Source organism: Saccostrea echinata, unplaced genomic scaffold (genome assembly GCF_033153115.1).
Source record: "Saccostrea echinata isolate AGI-Se365-2 ecotype Australia unplaced genomic scaffold, CSIRO_AGI_Sech_v1 ptg000022l, whole genome shotgun sequence".
In the NCBI taxonomy this organism is placed as follows: Eukaryota; Metazoa; Mollusca; class Bivalvia; order Ostreida; family Ostreidae; genus Saccostrea; species Saccostrea echinata.
This window is the reverse complement of record NW_026889771.1, coordinates 9,038,058-9,059,929: the sequence shown is the minus strand read 5'-3', so window position 1 is coordinate 9,059,929 and position 21,872 is coordinate 9,038,058. Positions and strand designations below refer to the sequence as shown.

At 33.0% G+C, this 21,872-nt stretch overlaps 2 protein-coding genes across 6 annotated transcripts in view; one reads left to right on the top strand and one right to left on the bottom strand.

Annotated features, from left to right (window-relative positions):
* The window catches only part of LOC133190361 (uncharacterized), a 231,401-nt gene that overhangs the window by 184,364 nt on the left and 25,165 nt on the right, over nucleotides 1–21,872 (bottom strand). The window lies entirely within an intron of this gene.
* LOC133190382 (uncharacterized) overlaps nucleotides 120–21,872 on the top strand; it is a 48,835-nt gene continuing 27,082 nt past the window's right edge. Inside the window, exons 1-25 of the mRNA XM_061325985.1 lie at nucleotides 120–138; nucleotides 1,270–1,341; nucleotides 1,535–1,612; nucleotides 1,732–1,812; nucleotides 3,812–3,945; nucleotides 4,136–4,241; nucleotides 4,938–5,055; nucleotides 5,694–5,791; nucleotides 5,891–5,971; nucleotides 6,238–6,322; nucleotides 6,650–6,751; nucleotides 6,916–6,947; nucleotides 7,047–7,140; nucleotides 7,754–7,845; nucleotides 8,008–8,088; nucleotides 8,560–8,679; nucleotides 9,194–9,373; nucleotides 9,630–9,755; nucleotides 10,335–10,424; nucleotides 10,905–11,019; nucleotides 11,152–11,308; nucleotides 11,704–11,768; nucleotides 12,080–12,214; nucleotides 12,730–12,878; nucleotides 14,051–14,163. Of these exons, the coding sequence (XP_061181969.1) occupies nucleotides 1,309–1,341; nucleotides 1,535–1,612; nucleotides 1,732–1,812; nucleotides 3,812–3,945; nucleotides 4,136–4,241; nucleotides 4,938–5,055; nucleotides 5,694–5,791; nucleotides 5,891–5,971; nucleotides 6,238–6,322; nucleotides 6,650–6,751; nucleotides 6,916–6,947; nucleotides 7,047–7,140; nucleotides 7,754–7,845; nucleotides 8,008–8,088; nucleotides 8,560–8,679; nucleotides 9,194–9,373; nucleotides 9,630–9,755; nucleotides 10,335–10,424; nucleotides 10,905–11,019; nucleotides 11,152–11,308; nucleotides 11,704–11,768; nucleotides 12,080–12,214; nucleotides 12,730–12,878; nucleotides 14,051–14,163 (2,465 nt within the window). The 5' untranslated portion in view covers nucleotides 120–138; nucleotides 1,270–1,308. The remainder of the gene's footprint in view (nucleotides 139–1,269; nucleotides 1,342–1,534; nucleotides 1,613–1,731; nucleotides 1,813–3,811; nucleotides 3,946–4,135; nucleotides 4,242–4,937; nucleotides 5,056–5,693; nucleotides 5,792–5,890; nucleotides 5,972–6,237; nucleotides 6,323–6,649; nucleotides 6,752–6,915; nucleotides 6,948–7,046; nucleotides 7,141–7,753; nucleotides 7,846–8,007; nucleotides 8,089–8,559; nucleotides 8,680–9,193; nucleotides 9,374–9,629; nucleotides 9,756–10,334; nucleotides 10,425–10,904; nucleotides 11,020–11,151; nucleotides 11,309–11,703; nucleotides 11,769–12,079; nucleotides 12,215–12,729; nucleotides 12,879–14,050; nucleotides 14,164–21,872) is intronic.

Sequence of the window (21,872 nt, the reverse complement as noted above, 5' to 3'; positions counted from 1 at the left end):
TTTGCATCTTCTTTCACTTCTGATCTGACCTGGGAAAGCGTATATTGCTGCTAGAATATGAAAGATGTCTACAAAAAAGCAATTCAACTAAAATTCGAAATGGACGTTCCAATTCCATAGAGTTAAACGAAGAAAGTTGTAGGTTGCACCAGTTTTTGTTTGCATTTCAGAGACGCAGACCTAGGAAACAACTGTCACTGGGACTAGCAGGGGGTTTTCAGTCAGTCAGAGAGCAGCCTTCATTTATATAATAATTGCACATTTAGTTACATTGTACTGTAGTTTAAGTATATCAATTTTCTGGCAATAGAATTTAGCTCCAACAGTATATAGCTAAATCAAGAGATTGTGCTGGACCTGTTCAATATTGTTTGCAAAAATGTAATGTTACCCCTCCTTGATGAATTAATCAGTAAAATAACCAAATAATATGTTTTACAGTGTAACCGTTGGATCAAGCGCAGTTGTATACCATAAAAAATCTTTAAACAGCTTACACTTGTAACTTTGATCTGCCTCTACAAACTTCAAATCGCACAAGACAGTCTAGCCTGTGATGTCACACGACATCGCATTTTAGTTGTACTTCCATAACACAGACTAAATGGTGCATTTTTTTTTAAGCAAAAGGCATTGTAGGATGCAATTATTTTTTTTTTCTTTTATGCTCTCTGCAATTTTCACATTAACTGTGGGCCTGTTATGTTCACCATTACGGCATGGCATTGTGTATGCGAAAGAATTCTGGGTAGGTTTCACATAAAAATTTGCTTGATGAATATACAGATTTCAGTTTGAAATTCCTCTGTTCTAACACGTTTGTCTATTGAGCTCACTTTGTTATTTTACTGGCTGTCATGAAAAACCTATCCATTGCTTAAGTCGTTTAACTTTGATCCATCTCTGAATACCACACAAGATATTTGGAAGGTCTAGACTGTGACTTCATGACATTGTATGTAATTTGCACTTCCATGTTAAAATAAAGTGTAAATAGTGCAATTTTTTTTATCATAAAGCATTGTAGAGTAGATGAAAATATTTTTTGCTTCCTTAAAGCTTCTGTAGGAACTAAATCTTCACAATAACTGCAGTCCTGCCGTGCCATTCACCAATTAGTACATGAAATTGTTGTTGTGAAAGAATTCAGGGAAGGTTTAAAAAAAAAATGGCTTGACAGATGTGCAGAGTTCAGTTCGAATTTCATATGTACTTACATGATTGTGTATAGAACTTGCTGCACCCACTATCATGATTTTATTTGATTAGGTACTCATTTATCAGGAATAATCACCACAAACAGTAGCAATGGCGTCAACTGACACTGAAACTGCTGCAAAGGTATTTATATGAATTTTTTTAAATGAGATGTATACGTATTGCATGATTTTGGTAAATTTTAGGTTAATACTGTAACAAATTATAAAATAAGTACTCTTAATACTTAAAACTTTGAGGGCAGAGTAATATTTAAAAAATATAGTTTTTTGACAGAATAAGTGGTTCAATTTCTTATTCATTTCTCTTTGGTCAGATGCAGCCATTGAATTTTCCTCTAGATCTAAACAAAGTGCCAGAAAACATGAGAGATGTCATGAAAGAAATTAAGAAGGTACATGTATTAATAACTCAATATGATACTTTATGTATGTACTAGTCACTAATAACCAACTATAGAGCAAAATATGATTAAAAAGCATATATTCATTGTTTTTGTTTTTAATTTCTTAGGTGGCAGAGTCAATGTTATTTCACTGGAGTGTGTTTCCAATAGTGTTGCCTCCCTCTGTCACAGATATAATTGGAGGCCAGGCATGTTTTATAGGATTTCTTATGTTATTATGAACATCTGTGATGCAAACCAAAGCTGGTGCTCAGTTTCTGTAAAAGTCTTGTAAAACAGTATTATATCGTTAATTTGCACTGAATCATCAATAAATAATTAGCAAATCTATAAGGCATTTTTTTAAGAATAAATGCACATTTCTATTGGTATTTTGATGTTAGGCCAAACAAAAAAATATGTGTGGTTCCGGTTACACTTCCAAAAAAATTAGGGTAGGTAGGTAGGGATTTTTTTTTTTTTTTTTTTTTTTTAACAAAAGGATTTTCTTAATTTTTTTCTAAATAATACCTATCACTGCTTTGCAAATGGCATTTAGATGTGGTGTGATAATATACTAGTCAATATTGGTAGGGGACACCTACATGCTAGCTTGCTTTGGATTTAACACTATTAAACACTTGCACTATGTTTTGCAAGGAGGCCGTCATTGCTGAAACTAAAACTTAAACTGGAGCCATTGATGGAAATCGGGGGAAATTCCGGAAAAAATATGAAAATTGCCAAAAAAAAGTTTAGGGTCGGGGATATAAAATAGGGAAGGTCGGGTAACCGGAACCACACATATTTTTAGCTCACCTGAGCCGAAGGCTCAAGTGAGCTTTTCTGATCAAAATTTGTCCGTTGTCTGTCGTCGGCGGCGTCGTCGTCTGCGTCGTTGTTGTCGTAAACTTTTCACATTTTCATCTTCTTCTCCAGAACTACTGGGCCAATTTCAATCAAACTTGGCACAAAGTATCCTTGGGTGAAGGGGTTTCAAGTTTGTTCAAATGAAGGGCCACACCCTCCTCCAAGGGGAGATAATTACGAAATAGCAAAAAATTAATGGCATTATTGAAAAATCTTCTTCTCAAGAACCAGTGGGCCAGGAAAGATGAAACTCATGTGGAATTATTGTCAGGTAGTGTAGATTCAAGTTTGTTCAAATCATGACCCCCGGGGATAGGGTGGGGCCACAATGGACAATCAAAGTTTTACATAGGAATATATAGGAAAAATCTTCAAAAATCTTCTTCTCAAGAACAGCAAAGCTATGATTGGTCATATTTATTTGGAAGCATCCTCAGGTGGTGTAGATTCAAGTTTGTTCAAATCATGACCCCCAGGGGTAGGGTGGGGCCAAAATTGACGATCCATGTTTAACATAGGTGTACATAGGAAAAATCTTCAAAAATCTTCTTCTCAAGAACAGCAAAGCTAAGATTGGTCATATTTATTTGGAAGCATCCTCAGGTGGTGTAGATTCAAGTTTGTACAAGTCATGACCCCTGGGGGTAGGGTGGGGCCACATTGGACGATCAATGTTTAACATAGGTGTACATAGGAAAAATCTTCAAAAATCTTCTTCTCAAGAACAGCAAAGCTACGATTGGTCATATTTATGTGGAAGCATCCTCAGGTGGTGTAGATTCAAGTTTGTTCAAATCATGACCCCCGGGGGTAGGGTGGTGCAACAATGTATGATCAAAGTTTTACATAGGAATATATAGGAAAAATCTTTAAAAATCTCAAGAACAGCAAAGCCACGGTTTGTCATATTTATTCAGAAGCATCCTCAGATAGTGTAGATTCAAGCTTGTTCAAATCATGACGCCCCCCCCCCCCCCCCACTCCCTTTTTAGGGGTAGGTTGGGACCACTTATGCATTTATGCTTTTCAATACTAAACTGATTTTTCCTTTTTTCCTAGCCACAGTGCTCAGGTGAGCGATCTGGCCCTTGGGCCTCTTGTTTTATTTGTCCTTATGTGTTTCTATGATCAGGAGGAAATATTTAGTACTGCCTATGACACATGTATGTGAACAAAAGCAGTCTTTTCACTTTGTTTAAAATGATAGTACAGTAAAAGTAAATTTATGATTTTCTGTTGTAAACCATGTGCTTCTGACATTAAAGTGTTGATTATCTACAAAGAAGGTATAACTCAGGTCATTTGTTTATAAATCATGTATTTTATATAAACACACAGGAAAGACAGTCACAGATTTTTAAGGACCTGTTTAAAGCTCCTGTGTTTGATGAATTGGAGGAAGTTGGATTGACTCCAGATGGAGGTTTGAAAAAACTGTCTAAAAAACAGCTGGATGACATCTGGGAGAATGGGTAAATTTATAACCATTATAACTATATTAATTAATTTATTTCATCATGTTATTATTGATGATGATGATGATGACTATGAGCAGTTATGTTATACATCCAGACTTCATGTGTAATATGTTCAAAATGGTTGTAATTCCTTCAGGATCAGGTCTGTGAAACATAGCTTTATACAGTATTCTCCACATTTCAGAGAGTTTGATGTGGACAGTTTGAATTTTCCTGGACAAGTTCACAAATGGAGATTAACACAATTACTTCAAAAGGGAACAAACAGAGCTCACAATTCCCTGCTTGATGTAAGTAAACCTGCGTAAACCTGCCAGTAATTTTATTTCCTCTTCCATCCTTGAAGCACACCGTATTGCAGATAAATTCTGTGGTTCAAAGTTTTTTTTTTTTTGCAATTTAATAGATCTTTAAAAGGTTGCTTTCAAATTTTTTTTTTTTTTTTTTTTTTTTTTTTTTTTTTTTTTTTTTTACAATTTTTAGCTCACCTGAGAGTTCTGATTGAAGTCTCTGTCTAGCTGTCATTCTTCTGTTTTCAACTTCTTCTCAGGAATCAATTGACAAATTTCAATCAAACTTGCCACATAGCAACCTTGATTGAAGAAAATTCAATTTTGTTCAAATGAACAGCCACACCCTCATGAAAGAGGAAGTAATCAAGAAAAAGCAAAACCAGGGTGGATGTTTAAAATAAAAATCTTCTCAAGAACCCTAGAGGTTATGGTTGGGGCCACAGTATGGGTTTTAAAATTTATGGGAGTAAAGGGGGAATTTTAAAAAAAAAATTCCTGAAGAAAAGCCGGGCAAAGGTACTCAGGTGAGCATTGTGGCCCATGGGCCCTTTGTTGTAATTCCATTCACTTTACCTTACATCTGCAATTTTACTGGATTATATGCTTTGATAGAAACAGACTATATGGTAAAGGTGCAATAACTTTTTGTAAGAATACTTAGTTTTAAATTCATATTTTGTCATTTTGTTGTAGGATGCAGCTGTATCTCTCCGTCTAATGATAATAACAGCCAGGAACAGATTTAGGTCTCACTTTTTCAGCTTGACCAAGTCAGCCAGGGAGATGGGTAGAGGGCTTTGGTTGATTTTAGGTAAATTTCCCATAACCTGTACCATTTCTAAATTTTCTAACCAAAATTAGCTATGGAAAGAAAAGATTGTTCAAAACTTGAAGTCTAAGCTTCACATAAACAGTGTATGTGTAATCATGTTTCTCAAAATTATTCATATTCAATAAAAAGAAAAAAACTAACACCTTAAATGTATGATTCTCACAAGTGGATATCTTGTGGTTTTCAATAGATTTTTTGGTTAAGGTATGAAGTTGTAGAAAAAAACACATCATCAGAATGTAAATCTACTGTAAAAGCAGAAAAATTCGATGGGGATTTAATTTCATTTATTTCGTTGTTAATATTTATCAGCGAAATTAAATCCCACACAAAATTTTTATATGACTATATATAATGTAGGGTTACTTTCAAAACAATGAATTTTAATAACCACGAAACCTTCTTAGATGACAAAACAAGGAAATTTTATCCTCACGAAAATTTGTGCTCTTATAGTATATTTGTTACAAGATTAGACCTTGAGACAGTCATCATCAAAGTATTATTTATAATTTAGTTTTTGTGTATTTCACAGTTAAAGATACTTAATTGAAATTGTTGGAATGTAGTGGGCCACTTGAAAATAAATTTATAAATCGAGATGATATAATTTTCAGATATATTGATTGGAATGCCGTCTACAAGTCCAGGAGATTTACAGTCAAAAATACAAGATGAACACATGAAACACCTGGTAGCAGAACTGGATATCAAGGTCTAAAAAAAAACATTATGTGTTGCTTAGATCTTCAGCAGTAAAATTCTTGAATTGTTATTTATTTAAACTGTCCTGTTTTATGCTCTATGATTACAGCCAAAGTACAAGGACACATTGGATAAGTTTTGTGCATACGTTAAAATGATGTGTGAAAAGCTACAGTCCAAAAATTATCAGGTTTGTTGAACTACTGTACAGTATGATAAACAATGTATAAACCTTTTGAATTTCTGATCAAAATCAAAGATTTTTGTATGTAAATGAAAAGAGAAATAATAAATATGCAATAAAAGAGTCATAAGGATAAAATAGGATTAATTAGGATGGATTAAACATATTTGTTTTTTTGGTTAAGATTTTCTGATCAAAATCGAACTACCGGTACATAATATTTAACTTTAATGTTTGTAGCTCTGATTTTACTTATGATTTTTTTTGTTCAGACAGCAGCTCTGAGACCCCCACCTGTCCCCTACATTTATCAGACTCCAGGGGGACAAGAAATTGACCTGAGATTATTTAATAAAGGTATGTAGTATTGGTTAACCTTGCATAAATCACAGAAAAACTCAGATTGTTTTCTTGTCTTATTTTATGTTATGATTTTATAGGTATAAAGTTGCGATGTTATGAATTTGCATATTTTAAGTGCCATTTTTAAAGAGTTAATTTGCTTTGCTGTGTCTTAGTTAAAAACAGAATATCTATAAATAGGAGCATAAAGATTTTCCCAATGATATGTAGTGATGAAAATAAATATTAACTCTTAATGCACATATTTTTAAAATTTTTACTTTCCTCTGATATACAGGTTTATTTGTTAATTTTTACAGTTATATTTAAAATATTTTGCAGATCTGATAAATAACTGTCTTCCTATTCTGAGCAGTATTTTAGAGAGAGGGGCAAGGGGGTGGCATGTACAATACAGACAGAAAATGATGAGGGATCTTCAAGGTCGGTTCAAAGTCAGGCTTTTTGTACAAAAAAATGATTGTATTAAATTTTGAATTGGATTTTAAGGAGGTTCATTGAATTGGATTTAAATCAAAATTGGTCAGGATTCAATATTGGATTTATCATTAATACTTTTTGAAGTTTTAATTTTTTTTTTTTTACAGGTCAAGGATTGTCAGATGAAGAAATCTCAGAGGTTTGTTTTTAGATACAATTTGAGTAAATACTTTATCCTGTAATGGGGAACAATATCTGTTTTAGCTTCATACATAAATTTCTTTCTTTCTAAATATAGAAAGTCAACACAGCAATAATGAAAGAATACTTAGACAGGGTATTTAGTGCAATTTCCAGCAACACTGAACTAGAGAATCTTCAGCCTGGAATAGGTTAGTAGGACAAATAAAGAAACAAACTGGGTCATTTCAAAAAGTTAAGTTTTAGTTATAAAAGCAGTTCAGTGCATTACAGAGTTAAACATTTACAGAGTTAAACAATGTTAACTTAGCCAGGTAGATGTGACTTAATTCAGATCATGTTTATACAGCAGAGTTAACTATTGTTTACTCAGATGTAGATGTGAGTTAGATCATTTTTACACTGCAGAGTTCGCCATTGTTTACACAGATAGATGTGAGTTAATGCAGATCATGTGCAACATGTTAACCCTTAAGCTTATTCATACAATACTTGACAGTAATACTGTATGGTTTTCTTAACTCACACTGAGAGATTTATTTGAATCAGCCCTGTAAAAAAAATCTTGATCTACAGTTGAATGTAGGTATCTTGAACACTGATATCTCGAATACCATGGATATGTCGAAGTGATTTGGAGGTTCCAATCACTTATTCTTTGGGTATTTTACCCTCCATATCTTGAATCCATGGATATCTTGAAGTTTTTTCTCAGTCCCATTGAGTTTGAGATAGCAAGGTTTGACTGTATATGATTCTGAGACTATGAGTATGTTTAAAAATTATTTCGTTGAATATTTGCAGGTCTTCTATTAGTGTCTCAGGCTAAATCGGTCATTGCTATGAAGAAAGCTGTCGGCAGTGTTAAAGACAAACTAGCAACTCATAAACAACAGGTGATAGATGATGAATGATTTTAGTTGTCAAATAAATCAGGTTTATCAAATCAAAATTAAGTAAAAAAATTCTGTTTTAGCAGCTTGGTGCTAGGATTTCTGGTGTTTCTTTGCTATCATAAAGGTTTGGAATCTTTAAAATGTGTGATTTCCACTTTTCAGTTGATAGATCATCTTAAGCAAGCTTACCCAGTCAAATCCAGGATACAAGCCTGGGTCAATGAACAGATCACAAGATTTGAAGTAAGTACATGTATTCACATTTTGGTATAAACAAGTTTCAAAAACAAGTTGTGTCCACTTAGCAGAGGACAACTTATTTCTTACTAACACCTATTAAAACCAGTATTGATTGTTTTATGCACTTTTTATGTTATGCTTTCAGGTATTGATGAAGACCAATAGTTATGTGATAAATTTGTATATATACCATAAACATACACATTTTAGCAGTAATCATATTTTAGTGTTTTCCACACCTTGTCCACTTATTTATGTACACGCTAATATATGATTAAAACTAATACAAGTTGTTGTTCAAAACTCTAGTGCGCTAATTTTATTATTGAGCTAATCAGTTGAAAAGAATGATCATGCTAAATTTTGAGTGCGCTAATTTAAGTACGTTTACAGTAGTGAAGGCAGCAACATTGTATATTTCTTTTATAGTGAAGATGTACACTTGTACTTAATTTACCAATATTTCTTTGCCAGGATGACTTCATTCTTCAGAATTTATGGTCAGCTCATGAGGAAGCCATTAATCTCTGTGAACAACAAGAACTGAACCAGACAGCTTACTTCCTGAAAAGAGACCTCAATTTCATCAAAGAGGTAAAAGAGGAGAACATGTGTAATATGATCTTTTTATAGAACTCTGTACAAACAGTGTAAAGAGATATTACAGTGCTGCACAGGGGCTTATTTTGTCAGTGTGTAAAATTCCATTACTCCAGAGCCACTGGCTAATTTCCTTTTAATTTATCCTATTGTTAATGTGTGTTACTGTAGATAAAAAAATCTTAAAAATTGCAAGATTATAAGTTGTCGTATTGATTTACAAGCATGTCACTTACATGTATGCTTTTGGTGATCCAAAATTTAGTTACCAAAAAATCCAAGATTTGAATTCTTCTGAAATACCCCTTTGATTAAATTTTAATAATTGTTAGTATTTGGATAATTAATTTTATGTGTTTTCATATTAGTTTAACTTGGACTGTGTTTAAATAACAATTTTATGTTTTAACCTATAAGAAATATTTTAGTGGTTACTTAAAGCTTTGTAGGGTTTAGCGTATACTTGATCAATATCAGATTAACTATGGTTTTGCATTTAAACATTTAGAGAGAAACTGTGTTAGTAAAGGAGCTCAGTAAAGTACGAATTCCCAACAGAAGATACACATTCTCTACGAGAATCTGGCTGCCAAAAAATTACATTGTTTCCAAAACCGAAGGAACAAAGCGTACTGTGATTCCCACAAAAATTGTCAAAAACAAACCACCCCACAAGATTCCACCAGCGGTAAGTCGATATCTGTTAATAAGAGTTTTTTATGTAGTAGACTCCAGTGTTTTCTGTTATGTTTTAGCTTTCTTTTATAGAGAAATTGAATAAAAAAGAATTTGTAATTTGTTGCTGACATTTTGCGGATAAAATAACGTAATCCCACGAGTTTGAACAGTTCAGATACACAAGTTGGTTTTCTTACAAAAGTAGTAATGATCTAGGTCTCATAATTATTCAAAATCAATATTTGAATTATTTGTTTTGTTCATAGAATGTTTACTACACCCTGGACCGTTACCATGGTAGGATGACATCATCACGCTATCCATTTTGGAGATGGTGGAACTACCTACAGAGGACCTGGGCCTGGTCTTGGAATTCTCTTTTCTTTCTTGGGGTAGGAAGGATTTCTCTATTGCTGAAAAGTGATTTGTAGTTTCTGATTAAGTATTAAATGTGAACTGACTGTGCATAGTATTTACAGGTATCAGATATCAGTAATCTTACATAAATCAAGTGGTAACTTTAGATGTATAGAATTGCTCATTTCAGTATCTCCTTAAAACAAAAGTAACAATAGGAAGCACTCACAATGACAGATAAGTCTTTCAACTTCGATGTAAAAATCTAACAAGTCAAAATTTGGGGACATTGCCAATTTTGACAACCAAGAGTCTCTTTTACTGCATTATTTTTTCAACCTTTTGAACTCTGATGATTACATATTTTTTATTTATAAGAGAAAAAGGTTTTGTCAACTAAAGTTGTACTGTGACAAGATCTGAAAAATTAATATATTATCAAAGCCTAAAAATTGTTCACATATTATTGTTTTAATATTAATGAAGTAGTATGATGGATTTAGCAATGCAATGTGGTAAGCATGGCCAAGATTTGGCAATGTTGCTAAATATGGACTTTTTATAGACAAGGAAGAAATAATATAAAAATGTTCATGTTTTGTTTTTAAATTCAGGTAGTCGTCCCATGGTGCAGTCCTATCAGTATAAGGGCATTATTCTGGCTCAAACCTTTTATTCCTGACTTGGAACTGAGTCAAATTAATGTAAGTACATGTATGTCACAGAAAGTGAGCACAAGAAAGGGGGGGGGGGTTTCCAAATAAAGTAAACTTGAGGGGGGGGGGGGTTAATTATTGCTATAAGCTATTTGAGAAAGACCTTTCTGTATATGTATTTCCTTATTTTGCAACTACTCTGTGTTGTATATCTCATTGAAACATGTTGAAATTTCAAAGTAACCCTCTTCCATAAAATTTGTGTAATTGGTAACACATAGAAATGTTATCAGATATTTGAATGATGATGAAATAACTCTATGACCTAAAAAAAAATTATTCCGTAGAATTTATCCTTTATAAAAATTTGAATATCACTAATCATACAAGTCTCTTGTGGATTACAGTATTGGAGAAAGTATTTGCTTGACTAAGCCAGAGGCAGAACCACCATCAAATTTTTGCACTGTATGATATATGTTATATTGGAAGTCAATCTTGTGTCAATATTTCTACTTTTTTCAACAGGGAAAACTGTTCCCCAAGGAAAGTTCTAAAACAGAGACATTCGTGTCGAGACTCAGGTCACTGTGGCAACATGTATTTGATTCCCGCAGAAAATTTGAACAAACACCTGACAGAGGTTAACATGCTTATGTCTCATAATCATGTGCATAAATGATAAATTTGAGAAATTAGAAATTGTTGATTTTTTTTTATTTGAAAATGAAAGAAATATTTTGTAAGAGAGAAAATGATTTGATCTGTTTGACAGGATTCCTTGGAAAGAGTTTCACTAGACATCTCAACAGAATCTGGAACTACTTTTTCAAGGGCGTAGTGGGAACTGTGGGATTGACCTTGACCTATCCACTCCTGTGCATTGTGGGATCAGCACTCGCTATTGTTGCAGCAGTTCTTGTCCCTGCATGGTTAGTTACTTTTATTTTTGTATGTCATTAAGCACTTGGCCTTTATTTCCTTATCCATTTGCAAGAAAGTTGGAAGAAATATCATGTTTTTAACTTTGGTGTGTTCACCTGAGGTCCCTAGCATGAGAACCTTAATGGAAAGGTGTAACCTATGTGTGAATACATGTATCAATTTAAGTCTTTCATAAATATTTAAATATGTTTGTAAATTAAAAAATAATAACAATACAAACCAGTTTTTTTTTGGTGAAATTCAAAACAAATGCCACCTCTCACCATAATAGCCAACAGGGTTCTTATTTAAAATCACTTTTGATAAATTCAGTGCTTTGGTACATAATATTAAATTCCTAAGCTTTGAAAATTTTTCATTTGATTATTTTATTTTCTTATAGGGTACCAGTGGCTACATTGCTCTATCACTTAATAGGAATACTGATTTTTGACTTTGATAGTCCAGGTTTGTAAAACCTCATATGAGTTTTCTTTTCTTTATTACATGGTCACATCATTCATATTTTGTACTGGTAAATTTTGATAAAGATCAAATTCTCAGTTATGTGTAGGAATATAAAGTGTAATATATACTCATTATTAGCCACACAGCATCTTCGCTAGTCAAGGGTTTTTGATCCGCTACTCTGAGTACTCTCCTGAGGAGAGTAGCGGATAGAAACCCTTGGCTAGCGAAGATGGCCACACAGTTACCGATTTGTGGAAAGTTAATCTGTTATCTGTAGTGTTAACACTGTATACGACATCTCTTTTCAGCTGACAATAACAGATTCTCCATACTGTGTGAGGCCATCATCTACAGGATCCTGATCATGGGTTGTGTACAGCCAGTAGCTGCTCTTCTAACAGGGTCTTTATTCTGCCCACTGGCTGCCTTAGGGGTAGCTGTGTGTAAGTTATGGAATGTTTGAATGCTTTCTTTATTAAACCCCCTGTAACAAAGTTTGTGGATGTGAGTATGTAGGAACTGCTATGTTTGTCTGTCCTTCCTGCTTTGTATCTGCAGCTTAAATTTTCAATGGAGAAAGAGTACAAGCACTAAAAATTATAATGACCCTGGGCCAAAGTCATTTGGACAATGTCAAGATTACAGGAATCCAAAGTGTAAAACTCATAGCTTTGCAGAGGCTCATTCTTTGCACAAATGTTGTTTATGACTTGAGAGAGTGTTTTAACTCTCGGCCAAGGGCATTTGGAAAGGTCATGGTTATATTGTTCAAAAGTGTTTAAAAAAATCTAGTCATGATCATATTTATAATGTAATGGCTAAAAAATGTCGATTTTATTTTTGTTGTATATTAAATTTCCAGAAGGTTGTGAATTTTTCAATAAAAATATCGGTATATTTTGTTTCAATTATTTGATTTCTTTGAGTGTGCTTGGATTAATTATAATATCTCTTGTAGTTGCCCTAACCCGGAGGTCTGGTCGCGGTATCTGGGACACCATGATGTATTTCCTCGTGATCCGAAGCAGGGGGCGTGTCCCAATCAGTGATAGTTTTGTAGCCAGGAGAATTGCTGGACCAGGCCTTGCTGCTAACTACTTCTTTCAGGTACATACAAATTCTCATTAGGAAGACCTTCTTTCTTGAACTCTTAGTGAAGCCAAGATAAGAAGAAAGTTAATGACATTTTATTTTATAACATCTCTAAATGTTCACAGTTATTACTTTGGATTACTATTTTGGATAAATAACTATATATTCACATTAGTACATGTATAATTTCACATATTTTTTCTTATTTAAACTGTATACAATGAAGGTTTAACATTAATCAATCACTGTTTCTTTTAATGTTAACTTTTTTATCCCTCTGTACAGCGTGCCAATTCTGTAGTTACCTTTGAGTTGTTCTGTAGTTTTTATCCCACTGTACAGTGTGCCCATTCTTAGTAACCTGGGAGTTGTTCTGTAGTTTTTATTCCCCTGTACAGTGTGCCCATTCTTAGTAACCTGGGAGTTGTTCTGTAGTTTTTATCCCCCTGTACAGTATGCCGATTCTTAGTAACCTGGGAGTTGTTCTGTAGTTTTTATCCCCCTTTACAGTGTGCCCATTCTTGGTAACCTGGGAGTTGTTCTGTAGTTTTTATCCCCCTGTACAGTGTGCCCATTCTTAGTAACCTGGGAGTTGTTCTGTAGTTTTTTTCCCCCTTTACAGTGTGCCCATTCTCTAGTTACCTGTGAGTTGTTCTGTAGTTTTTATCCCCCTGCACAGTATGCTGAATTTTAGAAACCTGGGAGTTGTTCTGCAGTTTTTATCCCCCTTTACAGTGTGCCCATTCTTAGTAACCTGGGAGTTGTTCTGTAGTTTTTATTCCCCTGTACAGTATGCCGATTCTTAGTAACCTGGGAGTTGTTCTGTAGTTTTTATCCCCCTTTACAGTGTGCTCATTCTTAGTAACCTGGGAGTTGTTCTGTAGTTTTTCCCCCCCTTTACGGTGTGCCCATTCTCTAGTTACAGGTGATTTGTTCTGTAGTTTTTATTCCCCTGTACAGTGTGCCCATTCTTAGTGACCTGGGAGTTGTTCTGTAGTTTTTATCCCACTTTACAGTGTGCCCATTCTCTAGTAACCTGTGAGTTGTTCTGTAGTTTTTATTCCCCTGTACAGTGTGCCCATTCTTAGTAACCTGTGAGTTGTTCTGTAGTTCTTATCCCCCCTGCACACCGTGCCCATTCTCTAATAACCTGTGAGTTGTTCTAAACTTTCTAAATACACTTTCAGATAAAACCTGAGCAGGCCTTGGCGGCCCTGGAGTCCAAGATGGAACTTGATGAACTGGATGTGTGGAGGAAAAACATGGAGCAACAGGTAGAGGTACCTACGGAAAAATTCACGTGAGTCTTTCTAACTCTCTACTGATATATGTAGCTGTGAGATACTTATCTAAGACATCAGGAACCAAAAACTAAAGGGAAAAAACATGTTTGTCTTTTGTCTGTAAGGAAAAGAAATGTCATGTACTTGTAAACAGCAGGGACCAGACATATGTAAAGAGAATGTAACTCTGTCATATCCACAATTAAACAGGGTTTAGATTTGTCTCCTTTGTGAAATCTGTGTTAAGACTGCTTTTGCATGATGAAACTTCTAAAATGCACTTTTCAGTACAATTGCTTTCAGCTTATCATGAAACATTTTGTAAAACATTTGGTTCTGCGAGTCTTCAATAATGAAGAATTACCTGTAGTAGACTTGTTATTAAACTGGTGGAATCATAAATGTTGCCCACACACAAAACTCCAGTGACTGCAGCTGGATCACTGCACAAGCTGTATCTGATGAGCTCATGATATATTTTGATTTAGAATGATTGTAACCCTCTGATTTGATAAAGACACTCTCAATTCACATGTGGGGAATTTTTGAATAAGTATTGTCAAGATAACGTTTTTAAAATGTTTAACTTATGGAAACATTCATATTTTTAAAACATTGCATTCAGTGTACTGGTATGTACTCATGCACCAATCAAGATCAGCAGTTTTTGTTTCATCTTCCTGTACCTAATATTATTTTGACAGTTTTCAAATATTTCATGTCATTGATGATTGGGTCATCTCAGTTTGCATACCATATAAAGAAATACTTACACAAAAAAAAACAAACTGTATAGTATTGCAGAGATTATGCATGCATAATGGTTTAAAGTGAAAAAAAATCGCAGTTTGTCTGATTCTTTGGCTGACAATTTGGTATCTGAATAAATTGGACTTTGTGGTTGAACATGATATCATAGATATCCACTTACAAAGAGGGGTCCACATACAATTTGTGTTGATAATACGACAATGTCTCTTGATTAATGCTTATCAGTTCACCAAAATACAGAGACTAAGGCACAGAGGGAGTAGCCTTCTTGCATTCAGTTGGACATTTGATTTAAGAAAACCAGAATCTGTAAGACTTGAAAATTCTGTAGAAATTAAATGTTATAAATTTTAAATGTGGCTGTCATTTGAAAAATCAGGAGGTGCCTGAGAAACTAATGATGATATTTTGTTTCAACCTTAGCTAGTGGTCCTTTGTATTTTGTGCTGTAGGCTTTGTTGCATGAAAGTTATCATTTCCAAATACTGTAGTGTTTGCTAAAATCTTATTGACAAAAACTGACTATATAATGATACAAAAGCAAAAATAGAAAAGACTTCTTTATGAAATTTGAACTATAATTTTGAATTGAAAAATAATCTTTGTATAAATAAGGTTAAAATTTACAAATAAAATTTGCTGGTTTAATATTTCATTAGTATAAAATATTGAGTTAAATATTGAGTATTCTTCAGTTACAATACCTCCATGCTGATCCCATCATCAGAAATTTTCTGAAAGAGCAGTGATGTATCTCCTAACTTATCATTAAATCTCTTACTCTCTTTTTGAAAGTTTTAGTACATGTAAAATTTATTGTTTGAAAAATTAAGTGTTGATTAATCTTTTCCATATCAATCTTTCTGAATAATGGTTACATTTATAGAGTTCACTACAATGACCTCATCTATGTCTGTGCTGCAATTTACATTGAATGACATTTATCAGGAAGTAAAATTCAAGATGACACAAATAAAAAAAAAAAAGAATTGCTAAAATGAATAAGTTTCTTTGAAATCATTAAAAGATTTAGGAAACAAATTTAAAGCAATTTTTGTGTTATTGCTAGCAAAAGTACTATTACATAAGCTTTTTCTTTCATGATAGAAATATTTAAAATTAATTTTCATGCACTTATTGCAGACAGTTAAAAAAATCCCCCATTGTAGTAAAGACGTAAAAATGAAGAACATGACATTAATTACAAAGGTAATTAAAAAGTTGTTAATTGTTTTATTTTCCCTGTCTGTTGACGAAGCTTTTCCTCACAAGATTAATTTCCTCCATGTTAATCTAATCCGGTGGTAGAAGGTCTGCAAACTTGAATGGGTGTGCTACCTATATTGTGTCCTGTGGGTCACAGACATGTTTTTGAAACATGTCAAGAAAAACCTTGTCAGTAATAATAAATGGCGACTTTTATAGCTGTTTTTGAGGTTTAATTTTAAGTACAGATAGCAATTGCTTGTTTAAGCTTTAGTTTTATGAAATCATTACAAAATAAAATAAAAAAGACAAGAAGCATTTCATGAACTAGGGAATAATATTAAATTAATTAAATATTAAAAAATTACATTTAAAAAACCAAAGGAAAGGTGTTTTTTAATTTCTTGAAATTAACCAAAATCAAGGATGAAAAAAATTAAGTGATGAATACCAGGTAAATTACAAATCAAAGGAAAAATTTTTAATTTACATTTTTCTTAATTTATGATTTTAAATATCAATATTTGAAAATTTTTGAAAATGAATGCTTTCTTTAATTTCTGAAAATTTGATGTCAAAAGGTGCAAGATTAGATTAAAAATCTACAGGAAATTAGAGAAAAAAAAGACTTAAAAACTATTTTGGAATTGTGATCAAAAGTGATTGCGTTTAAGGTTTAACAAAAGCTGTCAAAGATTCATTTGACATTTAATCAGACCTAAAACACATTTGTTTACAACACTAATGGAAGAATAATGGCTAGAATCAATCTACTTATCAAATGAATCATTGTCCTTTTGTTCTACACATCAGATATTGAAGTGACATCACTAATCCCTAATAGGAAAATCCAAAACGATTGTAAAGTCAACTGCTGTCGATGATTTTCAATGAGCCTGATAGGATTATGATTGCATGCTTTCCTTTTGTCAATGTCTTTCATATTTTTGGAATGAGCATTGTAAACAGAGTATTAATAGAAAAATTTGAATTAATGATTATGCTGTAAAGTGGAATACTGAGCTGAAAGAAGTTTGGAAAAGGGAACCTGCATTGGGGAATAATGAATCAGCTTAAAACAGCATCTGTATGAGAAAAATAAAAACTGAGGAGAGAATTTAATGTAGGGACTAGTAAACAGTACACTCCTGACACCCATATCCCTACAATTTAGGGTTATAAGATGAACCTCAAGACACTCCTCCTGGAAACTGTGTGAGATTTCAACCTATTTGTATTCTTATGATTTCAGACACTGAGTTTAGGGCAGACTGATAAAGAAGTTCTGTGAATCATTATGACCCCTGCAGCTTGTGTCAGTATGAAAACTGTTTATTATTGTTTATCATATTTGTTGATATGTAGGTTTTGATAAGTAGCGCTGGTCAAGGGCTCTGTTTTTTTTATGTGGGTGATAGGTTCTGGTATTTGTTTTCTGGTCAAGTGATGTTATTGAGACCAGGTCTCCCAATTTTATGATTTACTGAATATCAAAGAATTGACTGGATTCAGAGTCAAAGCAGTAATAACAGAGATTTATACTGTTCTTCTATTTATACCAGGATGAAATAAACAAATAAAGGAATTTCCCTGGTGTATATCTGTTTCTTATAAAAGTCAGCTGACCATTGAAAAAGGAATTGGAAGTCAGCTGACCCCCCCCCCCCCCCAAAAAAAAAAAAATAAATAAACAAATAAATAAACAATTGAAATACCAGTACAGGTTTAGTAAATAAAAATAAATCTTGAAAATATTTACTAAGCTACATGTAGGAGAGGGAGAATAAAATTTTGATGTGCTTCACAAAATTGGAGGGATGCTTACTCATCTCATATTTGTTTTGGTTTTGATTTTTCCAAGAACTATCGTGTTTTTCATCTTTTATATTTTAAAACAGTCCTGATCTTTTTCATTTCATAAAAAGTTCAGTATAACTTTAAATTCTTTTTTTTTTATATTTTGTATAAAGATAATTCTAACTGGATTATCTCCCTTTGACTCATTATCTGCCTTGATGCACAACTGACTGGCTCCCACACTGTAGGAAATCCTCTATTATCTCCCCATATCCCTCCCTTTATCTTTCTATCACAAGCATTATCTTTCTATCTGGCTACTTTCTCATCATTCCATTCATTTATCACCCTTTCCTATCCCAATCAAGCTATTCAAACAATCTCTTCATTCCATCAAACTGCTACTTTCTCAAATGTTTCAAAATATCCTTTAAAGATTTTTAAAAAAAATTCAAGGAAAAGGGCTAATGCACTGATTTATAGCCAGACTCAAGAAAGGAAATGATGTTGATTAGGTTAAAAAGATGCCAGAAGTATATTGATTAAGATATTAGATAAACATTTTCACCATGTTGAAGTTAACAGCTGCTGTTTTTCCTGCATGTTATCTGGCATCAAACACTAAGTTGCATCAAAATAAATTGTTGCCTGGTGGATTCTGTCTCAGTGTTCCCTTGCAATACACATTGTACAGATCGTTAACTTGTTGATTCTTTGTAAACTTTGAAATACTCTTTCTTCTGAGGGGGAAAAAGAATCTTTCTGAACAGTTTTGACTGGCTTCGGTAAAACAGTGACGAATTGATTCAAATTTTTATCTTCCACATATGAACACAAAAAATATTTAATAAAATATATAAAAATAATAAATCAACAACTTCATTTGGCTATTCAAACTTCGTAGACATACATGTTTATATTATATAAGCCGGCTTGGAAAAGAAATTCAGGAAGTCCAAAAGTTCACAGAAAGTTACATTGTGGTCTCTTTATTCCCTCTTAGGTTCATTGAAAAGTGAAATATGATTTGATTGCAATGAGCTGCATGTTCGTAGTTTCCGTCAGAGAGGTCATATACCTTGGTCACTGCTTTCATCAGCAGGAGAAGTTTTGTACGGAATAGTGATAGCCCCTCCTTGAGTTTATTCTCTCTATTTCCCCTCTGATGACTTTGACATAACATCCATTTACCACAGCTATAGTTGTAAAGAGGAAAGCTTTTACATGCATTAAATCTCCATCAGTACACTATTATTTCAATTATCCTGGAATAATACTATATAATGTGATTTTGTCATGTTGTTAAGTAACTTTTAATGGAGTGCCCAATCAAGAGAGTAGTCAATCTCCATTCATCTGTTGGATTCTTAACCCTTGACCTATCAGAATCACTTATCTGATTGTAAATTACTTAATGAGAAAACTGAATGTGCTTTCATTAATAAGACCATAGAGTCCCTCCCTTAATGCATCTGTATGTGTGCAAAATGCAGTTAAACCGGGAATTTTTTGTTTGTAGAGAGTTATTAGCATGTGCAAATGATATGAGACAAGAATGTAGAGAACGACTCTGTGACAGAGGAGCATGTACGAACCTTCTTTTTTAGAGATTTAGTCATAAGTTATCAATGAGCCACTCTAACTCTCAAGGACACCATGTAAGGTCAAGATTTTATGACAAGGTGGGGCTACATAGGTTAGACTTCAATATGGACCTTATAGATTCAAGTGAAGAATACATGTAATCTAAGGTGTGAAAAAAAGCATTTCTGATTTATGAAAAAGTTAATAGTAATAAATTATATAAGAATGATGTCTTTAATAAATATATTTCTTATCTTCACATTCCACTTACTATATTTGAATATAAGTAGGAAATAATTTATACAATTTTTTTGTCATAACTTTGAAATTGTTTCTTGGAATCCTCTTTTAAAAAATTTTGAGACTAGACAGAATGGAGATGAAGATAACGATTTATCATCTGTCTGTGCATTGTAAATAAAATTAACTTATTTCGTAATAAACAGTAGTATGTGTTTTTTTTTTCTTCTAAATTTAGGGCTTTGTGCTTTGTATAAAAATAACCAAGAAAAGATTTAAGACTTAAATAGATGCAGGTGATTGGCCATAATTTTGTTTGAGACTCTTTTTTGAAAGGTAATGAGGAAAAGTTTATTAATAAACTGTCATTTTTAAGGTATTTCTGATTTATTTGAAGAAATTTTGACAGGTTGGAAACATAGTTTTTTAAAAAAGAGGGCCAGTTATGATTTCTAGGAAAAAACAATTTTAAAAATGTAAATGTTGTTCACAAAAATTAAAAACAAGGGGAATTTTTATCGTAAACAAAGCAGAAACTCTCCCCTCCTCCTCCAAAGTAATAATTCTGAAAATTTTTTCCTGTACATGTATCAGTCATGAAAATTGTTCATCACTTTTCTGCTCCATAGCACTGGACATGAAGTAGAACAAAATAGCAACATTGAAACTTACTGGGGGAAAAAAAACCTTGAAAAAAGATGAAACGTACAGAATCTTCTTATGAATTTCTCACACTAAAACCACGGTAGTTAAAAAAAAAAATTGTATGTACTTGTAATTGTTTGTGGAGACTTCTATCAAATGGTCATCATTGAAGGTTGTAGAGAGAACATTTTCAGCGATGCATGTTGATAGAAGTTTTGATCACAGTATGATGAAAACAGCTGAGAAAAAACGTTCTGAAGATCATTTGTGGATCCATCAAAGGCTTCTTCGAAATGAAAAGTAGGACACACCAAGATACTGCAAAAACGAAAAGTAATAGGCAAGAATTTGATAATCAGCAAGAATATCATCATTTCTTCTTGAAGAATAAAATGATGAGCCATTGTTGGCTTTACTTGCCAAAAAAAATGTTTGTGTTTGTAAGAAAAACATAATTTATATTTTTGCTGTTTTGAAATTTGAAATCTTTCATGCTGTTTTTGAAGCCATATATTTGGCTTCAGATGCTTTGGTTTGACTGACGGCTTAATATCAAAAGGATCCCAGGAGAAAATTCTGCATCTTTATCCACTTCCTGTGAAGTTCTTAGACAACTTCATCCTTGTGATAAATGAGACAACATTCCAATATTTTAGTAATATTACACTTTGTGGGATTGAAACCAGAAAAAATAAAGTGATGGACATTGTAATTAGTTCCACCATATGAGAATTTTTCATTAGGGTATAGACAGGCTGTTAAAAATAAGACAATATATTGCTCAATGCTTTGCTGAATATAAATGTCAGAATTAAAAAAAAGCCTCCTTTCTCAGTGTAGAAAGTGTAGGAGTATTTTAAAAAGCACCAAGAAACCGCTAGAATAAAGGTAACAAATAAAGAAAATAAGTTAATGCAGAACTGAAAATGATTGTCTTTCTCAATTTTAAAGTTGAGAATTTTTAAATATTTGAAGAGAAAATTAACAACCAAAGAATGTTGTTAAAGAAAAATATTTTGAGAGCTTGTCTGAAGTGATCAGGCAAAATATAATTTGAAATGTTGAATGTATGAATTTTGACAGTGAAGTTTTTTCAATGATAGACTAGTTGATTTGTGAGCAAAAAGGCAAAGATTCTTCAAATTCAAATTAATGATCAATCATGGTTTCTATGACCTCATCTTTGAAGTCTCTTTACTTATCAGACAAAAAATTTAGTTAGGAACAATCATATGTATTTTGTCAAGTTTTTAGGTTTTTTTCCCTACTTTTGTGTGACTTTAGGCAGTAACAATCGGGATTGTCAATTAATTTACAAAACTCTCTATTCCCCATCGTTGTTGCCAGGAGGAAGAACAGATTGTAGTTCATGAACTCTTCACCCTCCATCTAAAAAAACCTGACTACCTTCCACCTAAGATTTACATATTATTGATCATGTTTACCTGAATTTCATGTACAAGGCTTGTAAGATGGCGACACT